Source organism: Apodemus sylvaticus, chromosome 3 (assembly GCF_947179515.1).
Source record: "Apodemus sylvaticus chromosome 3, mApoSyl1.1, whole genome shotgun sequence".
NCBI classification, from domain to species: domain Eukaryota; kingdom Metazoa; phylum Chordata; class Mammalia; order Rodentia; family Muridae; genus Apodemus; species Apodemus sylvaticus.
In genome coordinates this window covers 125,088,081-125,114,898 of record NC_067474.1, presented here as the reverse complement: position 1 = coordinate 125,114,898, position 26,818 = coordinate 125,088,081, and the positions used below count along the sequence as shown (strand labels likewise).

At 37.3% G+C, this 26,818-nt stretch overlaps 1 protein-coding gene across 1 annotated transcript in view; it reads right to left on the bottom strand.

Annotated features, from left to right (window-relative positions):
* Faf1 (Fas associated factor 1) overlaps positions 1-26,818 on the bottom strand; it is a 301,749-nt gene that overhangs the window by 241,273 nt on the left and 33,658 nt on the right. Inside the window, exons 2-3 of the mRNA XM_052176992.1 lie at positions 23,150-23,218; positions 7,618-7,664 (exon numbers count right to left, since the gene is read on the bottom strand). Of these exons, the coding sequence (XP_052032952.1) occupies positions 7,618-7,664; positions 23,150-23,218 (116 nt within the window). The remainder of the gene's footprint in view (positions 1-7,617; positions 7,665-23,149; positions 23,219-26,818) is intronic.

Here is a 26,818-nt window from a genome sequence, read left to right as displayed (position 1 = left end):
TTCTAATAAAAAATGAATCAGGAGCAATATGACATTGATATTTTGTCAAGATTTGGAAATAATATGAAGAAGTGAGCAACAAAGACTGAGAACAGCTATGGAAATAGATCTTTGAACATGAAAGTATGTGTTTCTGAGGTGAATGTTCTCTATGAAGAAAATGTTCTTAATACAATGCCAAGACAATGGTTAATAATTCTACTCTCTGTCTGTAGTTACTAATATGCTCATGTCAAGAAGAGAAGGCACGAGGATAGCAAAAGCTGAACTAAAATATAGGAGACTAATATTAAGGCCACAATACACAAGAATCTTATAGCTGATTAGCAATGGGTAATATCTATCTTTAATGAAAAAGACTAGGCTATGAATTATCGTCTCTAACCTCAATGATACTGCAGTACATAAATGTTTATAAATGTTTCCCACATACAGTATGACTAAGGAACTGATGTCCACAGCAAAAGAACTGCATCAATGGGCTTATGTATGATGTGTTTGCCTGCTCTTAATTAGCTTAAAAGAACAGTGATTTCAAACATTTAGTTAACACAGGTTACAAGATACAACCTCAACACTGAAGGATCCTTCTTTACATTTGGTCCTTTACATTAGTGACCAAAATACAGTGATATTTATCAAAATGCCAAAAATTAATGAAGTGAGAATTGGACAGTGGTAGTAGTAGTTCCTTTGACCATGACTGATAAATTTACATTTGTTTATGGCATCTGACTATAGAAATTCAGAGATTGTAGATCTCGAGGATATAAAGTTGTCACAATACTTCTGCTGAGTTGGAAATTCAGAATGTCAGTTGACACCAAATCACCAGCAATGGAGAGGTATTAACTAGAGTTTATATTGATTACAAAGGAAAAAAATCCTTGGGTTATTGCTATACAATGGGCTTTGTACCCCCAAAGGACTTTAGAGTCCACGTATAGTTAAGAATTACTGGAAATTTACAACTAGTAAAAGACAGATACATTAAGGATACTGATTTTTCAAAATGAAGGTTTGTCATGTCATACCAGGTTAAAAATATTAATGACTAGATGGCTGAAGATAAGAAACATAAACTAAATAGAAAAAAAACTAATAGTATCAACTACAGTTGTATAGCAGAACTTTTGTAGCAAAAACACATATACATACATGTGCATATGTGCATGCACACAGAAATACACACACACACTTTAATCTTTCAGCATGAACATTAACCCTATCAATAAGAACCTACCAGAAACAGACATATCAAACAACAACAATATGCACTTTATTTTAATATCATTCATTAATATAAGTTTTTTTGTGCATTTGTTCTTAATTTTTAAAGTGTGTGTGTGTGTGTGTGTGTGTGTGTGTGTGTGTGTGTGTGTGTTAGTTTCTTTGCTGCTGCTGTATTAAAATAACCCTGACAATCACAATGTAGGGGAGAAAGGACTTACTTTAGCTCTTAAAGTAAGCAAGTTCTAGGCTATCACAAGAGAGAGGGGAAGGCAGCAAGAGGTTGAGGAACTATCCTACCACATCTATAAATCCAGAACAGAAGCAGTAAATTACTGCATGCATTCCTTTGCTCAGCTCGCCTTCTCTACTCTTAGAGAGCTCAGAATTATCTTTCTAGGAAACAGTACTGTCCACTTTAAGACCGGACCCTCTCAAATCAATTAACATGATCAAGATAACCCCCTAAAGAAATTATCAGAGGCTAATTTCAATGCAGACAATCAAACCTATGTCCAGAGGCTTGCTTTCTAGGTATCAAGTTGGCAATAATATTAGCCATCACAGTGTACATGTGTTTGTGTAGGCACACGCATGCAACAGTGCCTGTGTGTGGAGGTCAGCAGATATTTTGTGGAGTCAGTTCTTTTCTTCCACCTTTAAGTGGATTCCCAGTTGTGGTGGTGGTTTGATTATATATAGCCACCATATACTTTTATGTTTGAAGGCTTGACCCATAGGGAATGGCACTATTAGGAGGGTGGTCTTGTTGTAGAAGGTGAGGCCTTGTTGGAAGAAGTATGTCACTGTGGGAGTGGGCTTTGAGGTCTCAGATGCTTAAACCCAGGCTCGGTGAGATATAGTCTCCTGCTGCCTCCAGATCAAGACGTAGAACTCTCAACTCCTACAGCACCAATCTGACTGCATGCCTGCTATACTTCCCAGCACAACAGTAACAGACTACACCCCTGAAACTTTAAGCCAGCCCCAATTAAATGTTTTTCTTTATAAGAGTTGCTGTGGTCACAGTGTCTCTTCACAACAACAACAACAAAAACCTAAGATATGCCCATGTGTGTGTTTGTGTGTGTGTGTGTGTGTGTGTGTGTGTGTGTGTGTGTGTGATAGATAATCACTTTATCTATTTTGTCTTAGGATCTACTGTTCGCTCTTTTAATTTTCTCCACACCTTATAATTGAATCCCTACATGAAATTCCTTCAATTTTACATGACTAAAATTGCATGCCTGGTTTTTTGGCTATTAATCCTTAATAAATATGCCTCAAAAATAAAATATTTTTCATTTATAAAATCATTAATGGGGCTGGAGAGGTGACTCAGTGGTTAAGAGCACTGACTGCTCTTTCAGAGTCCTGAATTCAATTCCCAACAACCACATGGTGGCTCACAATACTCTGTAATGGGATTTGATGACCTCTTCTGGTGTGTCTGAAGACAGCTACAGTATACTCATATACATAAAATAAATAATTCTTTAAAAAAGAAAAAAAATTAACCTAGTGCTGAAAAGGTTACTCAATGGTTAAGAGCACTGACTGTTCTTCCAGAGGTCCTGAGTTTAATTCCCACATGGGGGTTCACAACCATCCATAATGGGATTTAATGCCCTCTCTGGGGGCAGAACACTCATACACATTAAATAAATATTTTTTTAAGAAATGATTAAACTATCATTTGACTTCCTCCACTATACTTTTCTAATCAAAAATTATTAAAAAAAAAAAAAAAAAAAAAACAAAAAAACAAAAAAGAGCCAGACAGTAAAGGCACATGACTGTAATCCCAGCAATCTAGAGGCAGAAGTAGGTGGATCTCTGAGTTTGAGACCAGTTTAATCTACAGAGCAAGCCAAAGAACTAGACAGAGGAATCTCTGTCTCAAAAATTAATTAATAAAATTAAGGTACTGGAAAAAGGTGGAAGAGTGTAGATAAAATCAAAGAATTTAGACAGGTGAAAAAGAGAGGGCAATGTTACATAATGAAGAAGGATGGAGTGTAAGCAAAGAGACACCTTAGTCATAAAAGGATAAAAAGTTAATTATATTTTCTAGTTTCAACTCCATCATAGTTTCAACTGGTTTTGTTTGTTTGTTTGTTTGTTTGTTTGTTTGTTTTAATAATTGGCATGAAAATTCAGCCTTCTGTATACAAAAGAAATAAGAACCATTGTTGCCTTCCAAAAGAATTGAATATGTGTTTTTGAGCCAGAAATTGTGAAAGTTGGACTTTCTTTTTAACTCCTGTTTTTAAACAACAGCACAACAGGAATTAGATAGGACCAGTCACAATATATTTGTCACACTGATCCAAAAAAAAGCATTTTATTAATGTGTTCTTGGGGGAGAAACTTTCCCAAGCATTCTACTGTTCACAACTATATCAATCATTGTGTTACAGTACTATTGAATATATAGAGATATAGTTAAAATAAGAAGCATCATTTTTTAGAGACATTGATAAGGAGAGGAATAACTATAAAGAAATTTATTTTAGGTCTAAAGTTCAACCAGCAGAGTGCTCATCTTTCTCTACAAAGCACTCGGGCTCCAGGAGGTAGTGAGAAAAAGGCAAAGTTAACAGGAATTCTGCATTTATTTATTATTTGAACTTCAAAAAGTTCATTCCAAGGCAAAGTATTGGGTACACCTCTAATAAAACCACATCTATTTTCAAGACAGATTTGTAAATCAATTCAGGTTTTTTAAATGGACATTTTACTAAACCAGAATGCCCGAGCACTTACACATTGATGGTATAGCATTATATATTCTAAAAGTATAATAATGCTCAAGTTTCAAAAATAAATCTTGTCTTTTCTAGGTGTCAATATGCTAAACAATAAAGCAATGAATATACTACATACTTTTCTAGGTCATAAAACAAGTAATTGATAAATACCACCCACTTAGTAAATAAGTAAAGTTACACTATTAACTTATAAAGCTTAACATAACATCTGTTCTCCATTACTGTAATCAAATATTTCCTTATAAAAAACTACCTCTTAAAATATTTGTTTTAGGTGCTGCAAAGTATTTCCAATCAAGAAACTATTAAAGATATCCAATACACATATACAAACTTGATGTTTGCTTCTAAGTAGATGAACGGATACATCTACACTTGCCTAAGTCAGTGGTAGGTAGCTCAATGTTACGTAATGCAACAGTCCTGGAACGAAGGACAAGAGACATGCTGACCAGAAGGCTCTCCTATATCAGCATCATGCTGCACCATCTACATCAAGTCACTTTGTGCCTTTTTATCCTTACCTATAAATCGGGGATAATAGTGTCTGTCTTTATTAATATCTACCTAAAATAATTACTGTAATATTACAACTTTCTTACCTAAAGGAAAATATCTCAAAGCACAAGGGGTGGGGGTGGGGGGCCAGAGGGATAAAGAAATGTTAATTGCCCTTTGTAACTTTTAAAATCATACTTGTTTGTGTGTGTTTGTTTGTTTGTTTTGGGAGAGGAACGTGCACACACACAACACGCACACCAAAGTATATCCAACAATGATCATATAAAGGTCAGTAGACAAACTGTGGGAGCTGCTCCTCTCTTTGTACTATGAGGGTTCCAAGAATAAACCCCAAAAAGTTTTATAACTTCAAGATAACTATGTATCAACACATCTAACACTGCTCAGCAACCATCTACTATTAAAACTTCTATATCTCATGACAGTATTTTATAATATACAGTTTTCAATATGTATAAATAGGATAGATAATATGATGGTTATTTTTAATTATAAACTTAACACAATCTAGAATTACCTGGGCAAAGATACTCAATACAAGACTATCTAGATCAGGTTGGCCTATAGGCATGCCTATAAGGGACTGTCTTGATTATATTAGCTGATGTGAGAAGATCCAGCCTAAAAGTGGACAGCACATTTTGTGGGTTGGGTCCTAGACTATGTATCAGAGTGGATAAAGCAAGTGAACAGCAAGCATGAATGGACTTATCTCTCCCTGCTTTGGATGACAGATATAATGTGATTAGCTGTTTCAAGTTTCTGCTGCCTTCACTTCATTGTTATGATAAGACTATAACCTAGAATTGTAACCTAAAATAAGACCTTTCTCCTGTAAGTTATTTTCATTGGGATATTTTAAAGCTGAGATACAAAGAAATACATATTTCTAAAGTATTTGATCCTGCTCTTCTATTAAAGTATAAACCAAGAACTGATTCTATATAAACTACATTTAATTTAAATTACTTACAAAACCCTTAGATGATCACATACACATCTAGCACTGAGTCTTCTGCTTTTAGTGATAACCCTATGAAAAAGTACAAGAAGGCCTCTTCTATTTTCCTTTGTCAGCAGACACACAGAGCCATTTTCAGATACAAAAATCCACAGTGATTTTAAAACTAAAAAAATAGGAAGAAAATAGAAACAACTTTTTTTCTTATACAAGCATTTTCATTCCTCATTTAAAAAAAAAAAAAAGAAAGCTAATTTAAAAAAAAAAAGTCACTCTTATCAAATTGAGACCCTAAATGCTACAGTATTTACTAGAGGATAGTAAATTTCTCATCATTAAAAGAAAAAAACATCCAAAAACCATCATTTGTAACGAGATGGAATGTTTCCAGGGAAAAAGAAATTTCTACAGTTACCATAGCAAATGCTATGAAATGTAACATACGTCCAATGTGTCTTCAGAAGCCACTAAAACTCCCAAAGGATACAATAGCACAAAATTCGGTGACAGCATTTATTCAAAATGAAATTGGAGTGTTATTTAGTAGTCTAAAACTTTCTAAACCAAGTTTATAAAAGTGAGCATGAAGGAAGTTCCTGTAATTATCTGATTTGCTTTTCTGGAAAAAGCTTCAATACAGCAAACTGAATGTTAGCTTCCAACCAAAAACAACAAAAAGCTGCTATTACAGACTTTGGCTATCAGCCTATTTACTGGATCAAACATGTGACAAATTTTTAAGGGGGAGTTGGAAAATAGCTTTCCATTAATCATTAAGAATTGCATAGGCATCAAACAGATTTTTGCTGCCATCCTAAATACAGTTTCCTACCAAGTATAATACAATTTTACATTCAGGTTGAATTTTTTCATGCTATTAAACAGCACTTTTCTTTCTCTCTCCACAACTATTCCTAGCCCAATACTTCTGTTTGCCTCATCTGCACTCAGCAAATCATGCTTTTGTGACTTAGAAGTCCCAGCCACAAAAACTCAAACCAAGAGTCTGAACTGAGAAAATAGAGGAGGCAAATATCAAAAAATTAAACTATGCTTGGAAGAAAAACTGCTTTTATCTCCTGTGACTTTATACTGAGTTATTTTAATCCCACTTTAAGAAGAAGAGAAAAATCGCCCACTTCTTTTTTTAAGTATATTTTAAAACATTATAATTCTCTTTTAAAATCATCTTTCAATTTTACCTGTAACAAAGACACAGAGGCAATAAAACCAATCCACAGATTACCAGTGGCTATTTCATGCACAGTACTATTCCTGTGTTCTGAGATGTGTTGTTATTAGTAAAGAGTTACTGAAATTGTTACAGGCTGTCCTGAGTTAGAAGCCAACTAGGAAAGGGGAATGACCTGTAGGCAGCTTGGAGCAAAAGCCTGACCTGTCAGAGGAAATCATACTCTGCAGCTATGGAGCCATGTCTTCTTTCCAGTTCCTTCCATCTTATGACTTATGAGGATGACTTGGAAGGTTTTCTTTAAAATTTAAAAATCATCAAATCACTTGAAAAGTTGTTATTATCCAACTAGCAAAAAATAAATAGATTTTATAGTTAAAATAAGAATCCCCATGTCTGTCACACCAGCACTTGGGAGATGAAGCAGGAGAAAGTATAATTTAAGGCCAGATATAGCTTCATAGGCAGCTCTAGGCAAGATGGGCATATATGAGACTTTGCTCCAAAAAAGAAAGGGGGTGGGTATTAGAAACTTTACAGAATTACCTACACTAGAGAACTAATTAACAAGGATACAAAAGAATAATGCCTGTATTATTGACCAAAAGTCAATAAAGATGAACCCAAGAGTTAGCAATAATAGATGGCTTAGACATTGAAGTGGCTGCAGTGCAGAGGACTTGGATTTGGTTCCCAGCAGTCACATGATAACTTACAACCACCTGAATCTTCAGTTCCAGTTCCAGGGTATCAATGTTGACTTCAGGCCTGACTCTGCTGGCACTGAATGCAAATGCTGCACTTACATACATGCAAGCAAACACTCATACACATAAAATAAAAAAAAAATCTTATTTCATAAAGACAAACCAAAAAATTGTAACTTTTTCTTCTTCATTCTGATAAACTGTCATCAAATCATTATATGTTTTATAACCTACCTTTGTAGAATGCCATTTTCCTGGGGTATTACACCATTGATAGCTGCCTGCAATGAAAAAAAAAAAAAAGGATTTAACAAAATAGGTAATTTAACTAGTAGAATGAATAATACCATAAAAGAAAGTAAATATACCTTGAAATATTTATGTAAACAAAATACTGAATGTTCCTTTAATGATAAGCATCTTCTGTTAAGTGCTTCTACTTTATCATAATAAAATACAGTATCGTGGGGGAGGGGGCGAGGGGAGGACTATGTCACATAACAATGGCCCCACATGGACCAATCAGGGTCTTCAAGAAGTATGGACCTTGAATAAAGTCAACTTGATATTGACCAACTGAAACTATGTTCTTCTAACAAAACTACTCTAAAGGTCTTTTTTTTTTTTTTTAAGTCAACTGTTGAACCAATTGTTCCTTGGCTTCCCTAATAGCCTGGTTCTTCAAGTGTTCTTTTAAATCTGTAAGTCTTTCTTCATACTTCTGATAATTTTTGCTTGCTACCTCCCCATTCACACACATCTACTTTATATTCAAATGATTCAATTATAATTTGAGATTTTAAAAGGTGCCAGACTGATTATATATAAATGCAACAAAATACTAAAACTAATACATTTCAAGAATACAATTTGTACACAGATAAGAAAGGATTCTAAACCCCATTTGAAAATAAAAATGATAAATGTATTTCTATGAAACAATATGTATTATAAGCAGATTAAATTAATAGTATAACTCTTACAAGTTCCATGTTTGGAAAACTTGTAAAAGAGAGGAATAATTATTGCAATATTAGCATTGTTTCATCAACTATCCACTTTTTTCCATATGTAGAAAATATTGGGAATACAGAAATCATTGCATTTTTGTTCAAGTTGTTTCTACACATTATGTCACAAACTATTTTCAAATTACCTAGGTAACAGATACTTAACCCATGGGCCACTAGTATTTCAGCATCCACAATTCCCATCTTGCCATTATGTTTATTCTTCCAACATAACAAAAATGTTTTTTCTTTCATTTATACTGACTCCTTACATACAATCTAGCATCAATCTAGCCAACATTTTTTTAGTTATTAACCTAAACTGTCTGGGCACTAATACCACAGTTTGTAACAAGGTAGAATCATATTCTTCTAGTAGATAAATTATGTCCTAAAAACAGTATTCTTATGAGAATCTTCTCCCCATGCTAGCATTATCACTTATAATCAATGAGAGCTTCTAAAGAAGTCCATCCAGCTGCCAGCACGATGTTCACAAATGCTGAGTAAAGTAAAACTTTTTTCTTTCTCAAAAGTGACATAATACGCTGCCATAGCTATGAGTCATTCACTTTAAAGTATTTGGAGGAAAACAGCAATCCTACTTGAGATAGATAGCCAAGGAACTGAAAGCAATATGAAAGAGATATGTGCACACCCATGTTCAGTCACACTATTCACAGCAACAAAAGGTAAAGTGACTAAAATTCTCATCAGTGAATGAATCAACACATACAATATAGTATGTACATACAGTAAGTAAAATACTATTTGCCCTTAAGAAAATAATAAAAATCTGTCCTGTTATAACTCGTACAGGCTGTGAAAACATTATACCAAGTAAAATAATCAGTCACTCACAGACACAAGACAAATACTGTATGTATACCCAAGTCAATGTACATGAGGTACCTAACAAAAATAGTAGAATTCATGGACTAACAGAATGGTAGTTGCTGGGGACTGTGGGAAGGAAAAGAAAGGTTTGTTGCTAAACAAGTATACAATTCTAGTTTGGGAAGGTAAAAAGCTTCTGGAGATGGTTCACATCAGTTAAACACCCATATTCCAATAGGCAAATCTTCAAAACTTGGTACTATAGCATAACATTTATGTATGTGTGTTGTAATATAAATTAACACACACATATCACTTTGTGATGTGCACAGCTGCATGAGGTCTATTCTGCCTAACTCACCTCCCAGGATCTGCTGGTCATGACAGCAGGTCTAGCACACTGCTATGGGTGGGTAGACAGGGCAAGAACAGCATCTTGCTATATGACTAATCATTGGTGATGTTTAAGCATCACTGACAAAAAATGTACACATTCAAGCTGTACATGTGATGACATATACATATATTGTATAATGATTTTACAATTGAATTAATACATCATTACTACAGCTAGTTGCCATGTGTGCTTGCACATGTGTGCATTCCAGTGTATATAAAAAAAAAGACAGAAAACATCTCTATATGCATAGGGTAGACAGATATTTCATTCATAATACAATCTGTAAATCAAAATCAATAGAGAAAAAAGTTAATAAACTGAACTACATTAAGATTAGTTGTTTTGATTTATTAAAGATCTCCACTGGAGACTAGATAGAGAGATGGCTCAGGTGTTAAGAGCACTGGCTGTTCCGAACACCTGAGTTCAATTCCCAGTACACACATGACAGCTCGCACCTGTCTGTTAACTCCAGTTACAGACCTTCTGACATCCTCACACAGACATACATGCAGGCAATACACCAATGAACATGAAATTTAAAAAATTAACTAATTTTTTAAAAAGATCCAACTCCTCCTTCCAGTGTCTCACCATCCAGAGCAGCAGCAGCTAAGGAAGACTGACTCCCTCCCGGCTTTGGAGAGCACAACTCTTAGGCTGCACTGAACAGGGCAGAGAATCCCACAGATACCACAGACAGCACCAGGTACATAGATGGACAGAAGTGTTGCTGTGAGAGCCTATATTCTCAAATCAATGTGCATAACAGAAGCAGACCACAAAAATGGCTTATGTTTAGTTATAAACACACAAAAGGAGAAAGCACTATTCTTCATTTGTTCAAAAGATCTCAGTTTTGTTAGCTACTATGAATTACCAACAAATGTGCTGGCTGATAACTCTAAGTTGATTCTACCCTTAAGTATTGGACCTTTACCTCAAAACTGCTAGCATTCATTTGCTGCCTTCCTCTGCCTTGCATTTTGTCTGCCAAAATGAATAGGAAACAGACTGCTGCTCAGGATTAAAGCTTTCAAAGGCTTTCAAAGACAACATCCCTTCCAAAGTACATTTGTCTTCCAGAGCAGTCTGCTACTATGAAGAAACGTCAATACACTAAGAAACTACCCACATGCCTTCTTATTTTTCCAATTCCACTTGTTCCTTCTAATTCTGGGCAGCCCAAGTGCATCCTGTTACTGAGCTGCCAAGTGACAAACTAAAAGCCAGCATTTCAGTTCTTTAAAACTTGGGAACCAAGGTGCTTTTGCTAAAATAATGACATGCTGCCCCAAAAAGACATCATTAGTAGCTAGAAAGTAATCAGAAGGTTACAAAATGAAGAATGGTGGCATAGTTAGCATACTGGATATTCCCACCTGTTGAAGGCTTAGTCCTAAGCAGCCGCTATTTGGAAGTAGTAAAATCATTAAACTCCAATCTTGGCTGGGATGGCCTAAGGTCATGGAGGATACACCCCTTGGGGGAAGTTAGTACCAACTATGTGTCTGCTCCCAAGTGTTTTAAGCAGTCATGAGGCACTGCTCACTGAAAGTCCAAAAGGAAAAAGACCAATGGATCACTGCCTGAAACCTCCAACACTGAACCAAAGCCAATCCTGAAGCTATTTAGAGACTGACCAGGAGTCACCTCCCACCTTCATGATTGAGGAAATGCCAAGGATTTTAGGAGTTCTGTTTCACAGATCCTTTAATCAAGGATCAAAACCAGGCAGTATTTTGTCAAAGTGAAAGCCCCATTACATCACTACCAATGTGTCATCTATCTTTTCTTTTTTTTTATTGGATATTTTCTTTATTTACATTTCAAATGTTATCCCCTTTCCTCATTTCCCCTCCAAAAAAACCCTACCCAATCCCCCTGCTCACCAATCCACCCATTCCTACTTCCCTGTCCTTGTATTCCCCTATACTGGGGCATCAAGCCTTCTCAGGACCTTTCAGGGCCTCTCCTCCCTTTGATGTCCAACAAGGCCATCCCATCCTCTGCTACATTTGCAGCTGGAGCCTTGGGTCCCTCCATGTGTATTCTCTGGTTGGTAGTTTAGTCCCTGGTAGCTCTGGGGCTACTGGTTGGTTCATATTGTTGTTCCTCCTATGGGGCTGCAAGCTCCTTCAGCTCCCTGGATCCTTTCTCTTGCTCCTCCACTGGGGACCTTGTGCTCAGGCCAATGGTTGGCTGAGAGCATCCACCTCTGTATTTGTCAGGTACATATACCTTTTCAAAAACCTATATGTCCAATCACAAAATCAGCATTTCTTTAGAAAAGTGAATAAGGAGTCAAAAAAAAAAAACCAGTAATATTTTATTAAGTGATGATCACAAAGGGCCAGAAAGATGCAATGACTTACCTGAAAGACCACAGCAAATAAACAACTATGTCAAAACTAGAAATCTAACTACCAACACAATACTGAGAATAAATAAAACAAAGATAATAATCACAACCTCTATTTTGAGTTTGGTCTTTTGTTATGTATTGGAATGCTAAATACTGGCCTCCAAGGCCTGGTTGCACTAGAGAAGAGAGAACTTGCACATACATAAGTGATACTATATAACCTTGACCCTCCCCCCACCTCCCCCACCTCCCCCACCTCCCACCCTGATTGGTGAATAAAGATGCCTACAGCCTAGCTGGGAAGAAAGATGAGAGGAGTTTGGGTTCCAGGACAGGGCCACAGAGGAGGAGGATCAGCAGGAAGAGCAAAAGGAGGAAGAGCAAGCAGCAGCAGGAGGAGGCGGAAGGGTAGCTGCAGCAGGAGGAACAGGAGGAGGAGAAAGAAAAAAGACACCATAGAGTAAAAGATAGTAAGAATCCCATCAGGGCTGGCCAGTCACAGGGCTGCCCACACAAAATATGGCAAGTCATAACTGTAGGTTATTGATAGGGAGGTAAAAACTAATAGCTTAGAAGGTAGATACCTGTCCAGCTCTACTGCTGATTAAGGATTATTATAAAAATTTACTACAACACCTCTATTGGAAAAGAAAACTGATTCAATGGCAAAAAGCATGAAAACAGCAGGCAAGTTTTGAACATGGTTCTGTATCAGAAGCGTGCAACCTTGAAATCGTCCAGGAAAAGTCGTAGGAAAGTTTCTGCTTTGGAGTCCTAAAAAAAAGCTGCTCACCTAAAGGTCACCAGAAAGTAAAGAAACAGGAAGGAGCAGTGTTTCACATCATGCTCAAGGACATGTTCCCAATAACCTAACTTCCTCCCACTAGACAGCCTGCTGTTTAAATATATTGGCATTTAAATATTTTTCATACAGTGCATTTTGTTCATTTTTCTTTTCCTTCCTGAAACTCCTGCCAGATACTCTCTACCGCCCTACTGACCCAACTTTATTTTCCTTCTTTCTCTCTTAAAAAAAGAAAAAAGTAAAAGAAAGAAACTAAAAAACAAAAACCACACATGGAGTGTATTTTATTTGGCCAACAACTCCTAAGCACAAGGTTTGCCCTGGAAGGTGGTTTATACAGCCAGAGTCACTCCAGTTTTCCCTTACCAGCAGTTACCAATTAATCATAAACAGCTTTTTAGTTAGGGACTGTTGTGGGTTTTGTATAATTCTGCATATAATAATATGTTAATTTGGTTCCCCAAATTGCAGGAGAATCCACTGGTAAGATGCTGATGGACCCTGCCCCCAGTTGATTTTGATTTGTAAATAAAGTTGCCAGCAGTCAATGGCTGGGCAAGGTAGACAGAGATTTTAGGATTCCCAGGCAAGAACAGAGGAAGGAGCAGAAAGAGAAATAGCCACCATGCTGGAAAAGTAATAGAACCCAAGCCTAAGGTGTGCTGAACAGAGAACATAATTATTACATAGTTGTTGCAGAACTCTACCTGAGAGGGCTACAAATTTGGGTTCAGGGCAGGCAAGATGGAATATAGGTTTTAGTAAGTAATAACTCAGGTATATCAGAGAGGGAAGTTTTAGCCACATGGAGGTTTGGAAGGCGACCAACCATTGAGCTGTTTAAGGGATACTAAAATATAAAGAGTGTGTGTGTGTGTGTATATTTCATTCAGGAACCCAGAACATTGGGCAGATAGCGAGGACTATGCTACTGCCACCAGGGTGAATGTGAGGAGAGTTATTTGGGTACAGCTACAAGAGACTGGCACCCTGTTTTTAGGGTGTCATAGGTATGTATTATTCTCTGAGCCAAAGTGCCACCATCTTCATGAGGCTGACTATGCTTACTTGTGAGACTATACAACAATCAGACTTGTAGATTTTAGACATTCTTTCCTAGGATGGAATCAGGGAAGGTCAATGTCCCCTCAACCTGAGTATCCAGGTCCTCCGCTCATTCATTTGTATGGCCTAAGGGCCTTGTATAATGGGGCCACAATATACAGGCTAAAGAAGACTAGAGGAAGGGGGCTCTATGTAGCTATGGGAAGTCATCACCATGCAGGATAAAGACTTTCCTGCCCTCACCTATGCTCTATGGCAAGTCCAATGAGCTCATTGGCTCTCCAGGATGAACTGACAAATATCATACTTTGGTTTGTCATAAGGACCTGAAGAGGAAAGAGAGACATTGTTCAGATTTCACCCAGGGTAATGATTTTAGTGACAGGTTCTACCACTTCCTAATAGCACCAGGGTTGCCACTAAGCTTTGAAAACGTCATTGAAGGGCAGGTATCCAAACTATGGTAGGTAGTAACAAATATTGGAACATGACAGACCACAGCTGCAATTCAAGTTTGCAGAATGAGTAGCATAGATATGATGCATTAAAAATAAGGGGAAAGATATAAACTGCAGCAGTCAACTATTTTCATTGCCATCTTTATACTGCCAATGAAAAGACTGACTTTTTAGAAAGATCACTCTGTTAACAATGAAGATTTACCACCTAAAGGTATCAGAAAAGACAAATTAAGTAGATTCTTTCAGTAATCCAAATTGTGACTTAAGCGATAGTAGTATCTTAGAGTAAGAGAAGCAGCACTTAGGTACAGCGAAAGTTATGTAGACTATAGAAAGTTGAAGACCTAAATTCAAATCTCAGAATAAAACTTAAGATTGAATTAATTTTTTGTTTTGGTTTTTTTTTTTTTTTTTTTTTTTTGAGACAGGGTTTCTCTGTGTAGTCCTGGCTGTCCTGGAACTCACTCTGTAGACCAAACTGACCTAAGAAATCCACCTGCCTCTGCCTCCCAAGTGCTGGGATTAAAGGCGTGTGCCACCACTGCCCAGCTGAATTAATTAATTTCTTTAAGCTCATTTCCTAATCTTTATCATGAAAAATAAAATTTATTATATCATCTACACATGATGGTTACTAAGTAAAATTTGTGAAAGGAGGGGTTTTTCTGCATGTATATTACCCCCCCCCAAAAAAACACTATAAAATGTTATAAGAAAAAAAAACTGCAACGCTACAAACAAGGCACTTGTAGTGGTGCTAGCGTTTAATACCAGCACTTAGGAGGCAGGCGGATGACATTTCAGATCTCTGTGATTCCAGGACAGCTAAGGCTACAGAAATAAAACTACTTTAAGGAAACACAAATCCAAAATTCAAGCATGGTGACTTAGGATTTCCACTGCTGTGAAGAAACACCATGACCAAGGCAATTCTAACAACAGATAGCATTTAATTGGGGCTGTCTTACAGATTCTGAGGGTCAGTCCATTATCATCAAGGCAGGAGCATGGCAGCATCCAGGCAGGTATGGTGCTGGAGAAGCTGAGTTCTACATCTTGTTCCGAATACAACTAGAAAAAAAAACTGACTTCTAGGTAGCTAGGAAGAAGGTCTCAAAGCCTATCCCCATAGTAACACACTTCATCCAATAAAGGCACATCTCCTTATTGTGCCACTCCCTAGGCCAAGTGTATTCAAACCAAAACTCATAGTATTTGTTATGAAAGTGCTACTGAATTTGCTACATTTCTAAAATATAGACCTTTGAATACAGAGGCTATTGGCATGTGCAATGATGACCTTAATTTTGACATTAAAAAACTATTAATACCCACATTATCCAACATATTAGTAGGAATGCAGCAATACTTTAGAGATATGCATATACATCTTCATAGACACTTTCTACATAGCTGATTGTCACAGACTGATTAAAGGTATAATATAATGCACTACCCTAGAAGTACTTATGAATTAGTATAAGTTTATCAAATCAAGTTGAAGGTCACTTATATCCTTTCAACAATTATATATTCTTTTTTATTGCTCTATGTGAGCATATCATCCCTATAATGTGTACAAGTGTGTACAGATGCCTATGCAAGTATGTCCACATAAATGTAATGGAGGCTCAGTGGTCAATGTCCATTTTCTTTGCCCTTTCTTCACCTCATTTTTTGAGATAAGGTCACTAGTTGAACCAGAGCATCAGACTCCGGGGTCTCTGACATGCCACCACATCCTGCTTTTCATGTGGGTACTGCATACCCAGACTCAAGTCCTTACGCTTGTAGAATAGTAGTTAACTAACTGAGCCTCCTCCCTACCCCTAATTACACAGTCTCCGTAGTATAGCATCTGAATTGGCCTGTCTGTCTGTTCTGAGGTAAGAGGAACAGACATCAATTACTAAGAATTAAAAAAGATAGTATAAGGAATGTACTGTTTCAGCTACAAGTGATCTTAGGAGAGTTGTGCTGTGGTTAGTTTGGATTTAGAATGTTCCCCAAAGGTCTATGTTTACCAAGGTTGAAATCTGGGGGAGGGAGGTAGTGAAATTTTTAAGAGACAGAGGCTAAAAGAAAGTCTTTAGTCACTGGGAACATGTCATTTAAAAGGTTAGGCGATCCTGTGCCCTCCTTTCCTTCCCCTTCTTCCCCTTTCCCTTCCTCTCCTTTTCTGCCCAGGACATGTGTTTCAGTTAAGATCTACTGTTAAATCACAGGTCTAAAACAATAGAGTACATAGAGGGAAACCCTTAGGAAACTTAATAAAAGCCAGCCTTAAGAAATAGGACTAAAAGTGGCATATTTGAGATTATAAACTACTTGACTGAATTATATTTAAAGTCATATACATACTCCATGAAATACGCAAACTCATTTATTGGCAGTATAAATGGTAGAAGACTTTTAATACTAAGCTAAAGAAAAAAGTTTAAAATCAATAACCAAGCTACACAAATAAGCTTCCGAAGCTGGGAGATACCTCGCCTCGATTAGTAAAGGTACTTGCCACACAAATATCCTCAGGTCTCCGGGTACTCCTGTAAATACCAGGATAGTATGGTGGCACAACAGCAATGCCAGTGCCTCTAAGTCAGAAACCGGGGCCATCCTCAAACCCCTTGAATACACTGGTGAGATAAACTGACTACATAGGTGAGCACTGTGGGTCATTAAAGATTCTTTTCAGTATATAATTTAAAGAGTGATTGACAAATACACCCAACATTAAACTTTGGTTTCAAATGTACTCCCACACTCATGCACCCACTCACATTAAAAGCACACATGCAGATATATACACACAAACACAGAAGAGAGACCGAGACAGAAATGTATACACATAGACAGAGACAGAAGCAGAGAGAATACCACTATTCCGTTTCCTGTAACTGAAGTATACTTAACCAAAAATAATTACCAGTACATTGGTAGTTAACTCTACAGCAATGGGTATCTAAAAAAACTATGGAACTATATTGCCAGTTGTTTATTGATGCTTTATGAACTTCATGTCATACACCCCAATTCCACTCATCTCCCCATCCTTCATATTTGCCCTTGCAACCTCCCCCCCCTAAGAAAACAAAGAATAAAAATAGAAATTTTAAAAAAAGGTAAAGAAAAACTCCAACTCACAATGGAAGCTGAGGTGTTGTCATAGTGTGTCACATAGTATACTCTTCAGCTTGACTGCAAATGTTCATTGCAGTGAGTCATTGGTCTGGTTCAAAGCCTCTGGTTCTGTTACACTCATATTGGATCCTTACCTAGACTATTCCCAAATATCCTGTTGTTGTCCGTGTCATAGAGATCCTGAAGCTTTGGATCTACAGGACTGAGCCCTTCACCCACTCCAGCAGTTCATTGATGGAGTGTATGTTGGGGTGAGCCAACTCCAGGCCCTCAATCTAGAGCTGGGTGGAAACTAAACTGGCCAGCCCAGCTGCTCTCCAGCGCCCACAAACCTGGGGCAGCTCTACTGAGCTGCCCAAGTGAGAAACAGAGCCAATGCTCCTGAGTGCTACAACTGTTGAGTGGGGCCAGCTCTCCTGCATCAATGCCACCAAAGCCAGCTCTCCAATGCTCCCCAAAAGAGAGAGCAGGGCCAGTTCTCCCAATTGTGGTGGTCATGTTGCTAGTTTTTAAACATGTGGAGAGATTTTAACCATTAAATGGCTCAAGGCAAGTCATTAAAATCCCAGACTCAATTTCTTGCAATTTGGTAAAATTTAAACATTTTAGAGAAATAATATATGAAATATTTTCTAGTCGTACTCTCCTAAAAATAATCTCTGAATTTCCACACAGATCAAGAATGTCATAAATCTGGAGACATTATATAGACTTATTAACATTTAGTACATTTATTGTGAAAATGGAAATGTATCAAATAAGGTTACATTGTCAATTAAGTCAATGATCTAAAACAATCATGAGAATTCTACCCGCCATGCCAAGCACTTGATAAACACACAAGGTTTTGTGGATAAACAATATACATTCTCAAGATTTTTTTATGTTGTCAAAGAAAATCTACCATTGTTTTCTCTTAAGTATGATCAAATTAGCTGAAGTAAGGCTTATTCAATGTGGCTGTTAATCATGCTCTTGGAGACATGTTGCATAATTCTTCACTATGTTCTCCCTATAGAGGAGTTTGTTTTCACTTTATCTTCAGAGTGAATCTGACTTGAACATTAACATGACTAATACTATGTTGCCATATGTGTGCATTACGCTTAGAATTGCCTATAATTGTTGCAATGCTCCAGTGAAATGATGGTTTACTAATAAACTCACCTTATCCTTTTAAAAAAAAAAACGAAATAGAGCAAGTTTAATTTAAGAGAAGCTGAGTTCCTGCAAAATCGAATAAATATAAACATATCTGAAATATAAAAACTGATAAAATATAAAATCAAATTTAAAATAAATCAAATAAACTTCAAAAATATTTTTGAAAATAGAAGAGCCAATGGAAGTATTAATAAATATCAACATGGACCGGGAAGTGGTGGCACACGCCTTTAATCCCAGAACTTGGGAGGCAGAGGCAGGCAGATTTCTGAGTTTGAGGACAGCCTGGTCTACAGAGTAAATTCCAGGACAGTAAGGGCTATACAGAGAAACCCTGGAAAGAAAGAAAGAAAGAGAAAAAGAAAGAGAAAAAGAAAAAGAAAAAGAAAAAAAAAAGAAAAAGAAAGAAAAAGGGAAAGGAAAAGGAAAAGGAAAAGGAAAAGGAAAAGAAAAAGAAAAAGAAAACAAGAAAAAGAAAGGAAGGAAGGAAGGAAAGCAAGAAAAGAAAAGAAAAGAAAAGAGAAGAAAAGACAAGTAAAGAAAAAGAAAAAGAAAAAGAAAAAGGGAAAGGAAAAGGAAAACAAAAAGAAAAAGAAATATTAATGTGTGCTGGAGAGATGGCTCAATGATTAAGGGCACTGACTGCTCTTCCAGAGGTCCTGAGTTCAATTCCCAGCAACCACATGGTGGCTCACAACCATCTGAAATGAGATCTATTCCCCAATTTTGGTGTACTTGAAGACAGGATACTCATATACATAAAATAAATAAACATAAAAAGTACATAAAAAATAAATATTAATGTATATGAATTTATATATTAACATCTTTCTTTAAAACATACAACTATAAGCCAAAACTTTATTTAAAGATTTATTACTACTGTATAGCACTGTGTTTTTTGAAATTGGTGGCAATACAAAAAAATTATGCAGGAATTTTAACTACTACATATTATTTTTTTTCCAAGTACACACTGATATATGTCAGTTAATCTTTGGAACCAGCAAAAAGAACTGTCAAGTCATCACATTTACAGGTGTTGCTGGACCACTGGCTTTCCTGCACTGGTATTTTTGTTTTAAACCACTTCCAGCAACAGAAATAAATTAAATATCATAGGCAGTCTGAAAGAAACTATGTATAGTTTTTGAAAAGCTTTAAAAAGTATCACAAATGGTTCCCTGAGCTCCATCATCCAGGCCACAGCACTGCTTGCCAACAAAGGGAGGCCTGCCTAGCCCCAGAAGCATCCAGGTTAGACCCCTCCTCTCCAATCCCCAGTCTATTGGGTCCCACTGGGACACAATCAGCACCAGTGAGCTGAGCTCTATCCTGAGTTCTGCTGTAAAGTCCACAGGTCTGCCAGCCTTGACAGAAGAAGTCTGAGGGGCCCAAAAGATTTGCCTGGGGCATATATAGCATGTCCCCTGAATTCCAATGTCAGGCCCATAACTCTGCCTGCTCTCCAAGGAGTCCTGTCAGCATCAGAAACATCCAGTCACCACCAGGGACAAGCAGATGGCTAATGGCCTGCACAAAAATACAATCATCAAGAGCCAGGGCAATATGGTCCCACCAGAGCCTAGCTTTCCTACTACAGCAAGCCCTAGATATCCTAACACATCTGAAGCACAAGACCTTAAATATTATCTAATTAAAGATGACAGAGGCATTTAAAGAGGAAATGAATAAATCCCTAAAGAAATATAAGAGAACTGGTGAAGAAAATGAATAAAACAGTTCAAAACCTGAAAATGGAAATCGAAGCAATACAGAAAACACAAACTGAGGCAATCCTGGAGAGGGAAAACAATAGGAACTACAGATACGAGCATCACCAATAGAAGACCAGAGTTATAAAAGACTCTCAAGCATAGAAGATATGAAGAAATATAGAGAAACTAATAAATCAGCCAGAGAAAATGTTAAATCTAAAAGGTTCTGACACAAAAAAATCCAGAAAACTGGAACACTATAAAAAGACCAAACCTAAAAATTAAAGGAATAGGAGAAGACTCCCAGCCCCATATTTCAATGAAATCATAGAAGAAAATGTCCCCAACCTAAAGAAAGGGGTGCCTATAAACATACAAGAAGCTTACAAAACCTAATAGATTGGACCAGAAAAGAAAATCTTCCAGACACATAATAAACACCAAATGCACAGAGGAAAAAAAAAAAAGATATTCAAAGCTGAAAGGGAAAAAGAACAAGTAACATCTAAAGGCAAACCTTTTAGTATTATACTCAACTTCTCAACAGAGACTCTAAAAGTCAGGGCCTGGGAAGATGTCTTACAGACTCTAAGAGACCACAGATATCATCTCAGACTAAACTTTTAACTAATTTATATGGAGCAAACAAGATATTCCAGGACAAAACCAAATTTAAACAATATTTATCCACAAATGCAACCCTACAGAAATACTAGAAGGAAAACTCCAACCCAAGGAGAATAACTACTCCCAAGAAAATGCAGGAAATAAATAACTCCACACCAGCAAAACCAAAGGAAGGGGACGTGTGTGCGCATACACAAAAACACAAACACAAATACAAACACACACGCACACACACATATCACCACCACCATCAAAATAAAAGGAATTAACAACTGGTCATTAATATCTCTAAACATCAATGAACTCAATTCCCCAATAAACAGACACAGGCATAAAAAGAATGGATACAAAACCAGGATTTATGATTCTGTTGCATAAAGAGGCACACCTCGACAACAAAGATAGGCATTACCTCTGAGTAAAGGGCTGCAAAAACATTTTCTAAGCAATCAGGCCCATGAAGCAAGCTGGATATTAGTCATTCTAATATCTAAATAAATGTCCCACCAAAATTATTCAAAAGAAATAGAGAAAGACAATTCATACTCCGAGAAAAAATTCACCAAAATGACATCACAATTCTTTTTTTTCCTTTTTTTTTCTTTTTTTTTTTTTGTTGTTTTTTTGTTGTTGTTGTTTGTGTGTTTATTTTTCAAGACAGGGTTTCTCTGTGTAGCCCTGGCTGTCCTGAAACTCACTATATAGACCAGACTGGCCTCAAACTCAGAAATTCGCCTGCCTCTGCCTCCCAAGTGCTGGAATTACAAGCATGTGCCACACTGCACAGCTGACATCCAATTCTGAATATCTATGTCCCAAATGCAAGGGCACCCACAATCATAAAAGAAACATTACTAAGGCTTAAATCACAAATCAAGCAATAGTGGAGGACTTTAACACCCCACTATCACCAATGGTCGGGTCATCAAAACAGAAACCAAACAGAGAAATAATGAACAACTTATTAATCAAATGGACCTGACAGATATCTACAGAACATTTTAGCCAAACAAAAAAGAATATACCCTCTCTGTAGCCTCATAAAACCTTCTCCAAAACTGACCACATAGTCAGTCACAAAGCAAGCCTCAACATATACAAGAAAACTGAAACAACCCTTTGTAATTTATCAGACCACCAAGGATTAAGGCTGGACTTCATCAACAACAGAAAAAAAACAGAAATCCTACACACTGCCTCTGCCTCCCAAGTGCTGGGATTACAGGTGTGCGCTACCACACCTGGCCGACAGTCTGATTTTACATTGAGTGAAGACAGCATTAATACAAAAGAAGGTCTATATAATATACTGACAGAACTATATAAATCCATGTAACCTAAAAGTGAGCATATAATCTCACTTAAGCATACATTAAATTCTGACTTAAATATTAACACTTCTAGCCAGGTACAATGGAACACCGCTGGAATCTAGAACGACTCAGGAATCTGAAACAAGAGAATTGTATGTTTGAGGCCTGGAACTTACCTGTCTAAACTAGTAAGTTCCAGGACAGGTTGAACTACACAAGGACACTTTATTTCAAAAACAAAAAAAGCAAACTAAATAAAGAAAAATCATTTTTCAAAATTACAATTTCAACTACTTTAGTATTTCCAAGACATTGAGGGATATATATATACCATCTTAATGGAAGTGTTGTTCCAATACAATCTGTTCTAATACAAATTTCTGGTTTGCCTTCCTAGGTATGAAAATTTAGTGTTATGCTAGACCTTCCATTTTGTTACCACCAAAAAGTTTTTAAAAACTAAACCATCTTTATGATAAAGTAACCACAATTCATAAAGAAAACACAGTAGATTACTAATTCTTAAATAACTTTTTAAAATGCAATGGTCATCAGTAATCATCAGGAAGCAAGAAGAGAGCACACAGACTGGAGCTCATCACTGGGGAGCACTGAGTTCTCATCCAAAGGGATGACCATTAGACACAAAGAAAAAACCAGAAAACGTCTTAAATCATTTCAATTATCGTATGCTCAAAATTACCCAATAATTTAATATTAAGCTAAATTATGATTTCGTATTAAAGATGAAAATGATATATATATATTCCCCTAAGTTTTAGGTTGGTTATGGTATTCTGAGCCAAATGACAATAAATGTTAAGGCCATCAAGAATTCATATAGTTAGAAGAATACTTACCACCAAGTCCCAGTTATTTTGCTCAAGCAGTGTAATAGCTTCATCAATGTTTTCAATACCAGTACATGCCTGAAAACCAAGTAAATGTGTATGTTAGTATTTTAGATACAGGATCAGACTTAAAACGTAAGTGGTATTTAAGTTGTAACATATATAAATGAAGTCAAGACATTCAGTGGCTCATACTTCTGAGTAATTTATACCGGAGTCTTAAAATTCTTACTTGAAATTTTAGCAATACAGTAAGCCAGGCAGGGACAGGGAGCTGACCTAATGAGTAAAGACACCAACTATAGTGACCTGAGCTCAATTCCTGGGATCCACATTATGAAAGAAGAGAAACAAGCCTTGTAAGTTGCCCTCTAACTCTACATGTGCACCAAAGCATTTGAACACACATACACACACACACACATACACAAACAATCACAAAGGAAGAAAGGAAGGAAGGAGGGAGGGAGGGAGGGAGGGAGGGAGGGAGGGAGGGAGGGAGGGAGGGAGGGAGGGAGGGAAGGGAGGGAGGGAGGGAGGGAGGGAGGGAGGGAGGGAGGGAGGGAGGGAGGGAGGGAGGGAGGGAGGAAGGAAGGAAGGAAGGAAGGAAGGAAGGAAGGAAGGAAGGAAGGAAGGAAGGAAGGAAGGAAGGAAAGAAGTGTCTGAACAGGAATGGTGGAGTATGTCTTTAGTCCCAGCATTTGGGAGGCAGAAGCAGGCATATTTGGTGAGTTCTAAGCCAAAAATGAAACAAAACAAAACCTAGCAGAAAACCAAGAAATAGAACTCTGAGGCATAGAAACACCTGCTGGAAGCAGTTCCTTTTCATTTTCCCTAATACTCAGAAACAAGATAACAAAATTTAACTATCCAAACATAATATAGAACATTCAAATAACAAAATTCTCAACTTATGAATATAAAGCCATAAAGAACATTCAAAATTAATTTGTTACCATAAGCATAAAACTTAAACATTCAGAACTAGCACATTATTTATTATGAGTCAAGCCTTATTATGATCAAGTCTTTGATCCTCTCAATAGTTATAAATGTTAAACATATGCCTCTTAAAATTCTCACACACTGAAAAGATAACAGGCACGCCTGCCCCCCCCCCCCCCATGACACACACCTTTAATCCTAGCAATTAGGAGGCAGCGGCAGGCGGATTTCTGAGTTCAAGGCCAGCCTGGTCTACAAAATGAGTTCCAGGACAGCACAGAGAAACCCTGTCTCGAAAAAAACAAAACAAAGAAAAGAAAAGGGAAGGGGAAAGGGAAGGGGAAGGGGAAGGGGAAAGGGAAGGGGAAAGGGAAGGGGAAAGGGAAGGGGAAAGGGAAGGGGAAAGGGAAGGGGAAAGGGAAGGGGAAGGGGAAAGGGAAGGGAAAAGGGAAGGGAAGGGGAAAGGGAAGGGAAAAGGGAAGGGAAGGGGAAGGGAAGGGGAAAGGGAAGGGGAAAGGGAAGGGAAGGGGAAAGGGAAGGGGAAAGGGAAGGGGAAAGGGAAGGGGAAAGGGAAGGGAAGGGGAAAGGGAAGGGAAGGGGAAAGGGAAGGGGAAAGGGAAGGGAAGGGGAAAGGGAAGGGAAGGGGAAAGGGAAGGGAATGGGAAAGGGAAGGGAAGGGGAAAGGGAAGGGAAGGGGAAAGGGAAGGGGAAAGGGAAGGGAAGGGGAAAGGGAAGGGAAGGGAGGGGAGGGGAGGGGAGGGGAGGGGAGGGAAGGGAAGGAGAAAAAAGAAAAAAGAAAAAAGAAAAGATAACAAATTAAAATATGAACCAAGTAACCCACCCTTTATTCAGTCCTCTTACTAATCTTTTGAAGTAGCTACTATGCCCATTTTAATAAAGAGAAATCAATGTTACAAAGACATTGTCCTGCTGGATGATGGCGGCGGCGGCACACGCCTTTAACCCCAGTACTCAGAAGGTAGAGAGGCAGGTTCGTTTCTGAGTTCAAGGACAGACAGCCTGGTCTTCAGAGTGAGTTCCAGGATAGCCAGACCTACACAAAGAAACCCTGTCTCAAAAAAAACCTAAATAAATAAATAAATAAATAAATAAATAAATAAATAAATAAATAAATAAATAAAATAAGATTAAAAAAAAAAAGAAGAAGAAGAAAAAGAAAAAAAGGCCTGGGGAGATGACTCAATGGTTAAGAGCACCGTTCTTAACTGCTCTTCCAGAGGTCCTGAGTTCAATTCCCAGCAACCACATGGTGGCTCACAACCATCGGTAGTGGGATCTGATGCCCTCTTCTGGTGTGTCTGAAGACAGATGCAGTGTGCTCATGTAAATAAATCTTTAAAAAAAAAAAAAAAAGAAATTGTCCTGGTCATTTCTTTTGGTGTGATAAAAGTACTCTGACAAGAGCTCCTTTGGAAATTTACTTTAAATCACAATTCTAAGTTACAGACCATCACTTCAGGAAAGTCACAGAAGATGCTTTTAAGCCATGTCATAGTGTGCTTACTATTGCTGAGATAAAGACAACATGACCAAAAGCAGTTTAGAGGAGATAGGTTGTCTTACCTTACAGCTTACAGTCCATCATGAAGAGAGGTGAGGAATTCAAGCAGGGAAAGAACCTGAAGGACGGAACTAAGGCAGGGGCCATTTAGGAATGCTGCTTACTAGTTTACTCCCTGAGGCCTGCTCAGCTTTTCCAATACTAACCAGGACTGTCCAACAGAGAGGTAGGTTTGGTCCTCCTCTATCAAGTATCAGTCGAAAAAATGCCTCACAGACTTGTCTACAGGAAATCTGATAGAGACATTTTCTCAGTTGAGGTTACTATTCCCATTTGACTCTACTTGTATCAGCTGACAAAAAACAAAACAGAGGCTCACATCACATCCACAGCCAAAATTAGAGAGAATAAATGTATTCATGTTTAATACGCAGCTAGTTTTCTTTACTTTTATACAGTCTAGGGCACAAAATCATTAACTATTTTCAGCCCAGGTCTCCCCATGTCAATTAAGACAATCCCCCACAAACCAACCAGATCTAGGAAAAACCTTCTCAGGTTTTCTACAGTGTGTCTAGTTGACAACTAAAAATGACCAAAGAGTTTAAGCAGTGTACTCAGGATCACAGGGCTAGGAAATTAAAGTAATTCCAAAGCTAGAACACTTTCACCCACAGCACTTCTTAGTCACTGATGGAAATTTAAATCAATGGAGACAACAACTTATCTATTACTGGCTACCTCAATTCATTAACCATCAAGTGAACGATTATTATGTGATGGCAGGAAGAAAGAATTTAAAGATAACTCATGAATTTAAAACCTATTCCTTATGGCAACAATTTGGAATAATAATGTATCTATACGTGTATGAACAAACACACATGTGCACATACATCAGTAACAAGTATTCTGAAGCAAAAACCCGTAACAACTTCCTCAAAATAAATAAAATAAAATACCCTGGAATAAAACTAACTAAGAACATAAAAGGTTTCTACAAGAAAAACTATAAAATGTTGAGGAAACAGAGGCAATAATAGATGGGAAAGACCTCATGGATTAGAAGTTACTATTCTGAACATAGCTGTACTATACCAAAAGAAATCTTCAAATTTAATTCAATCCTCATCAAAACCCCAATGCTATTTTTCACAAAACAAAATAAAACAGCAAAACACAAAACTATTTTAAAATCCATATGAAAATAC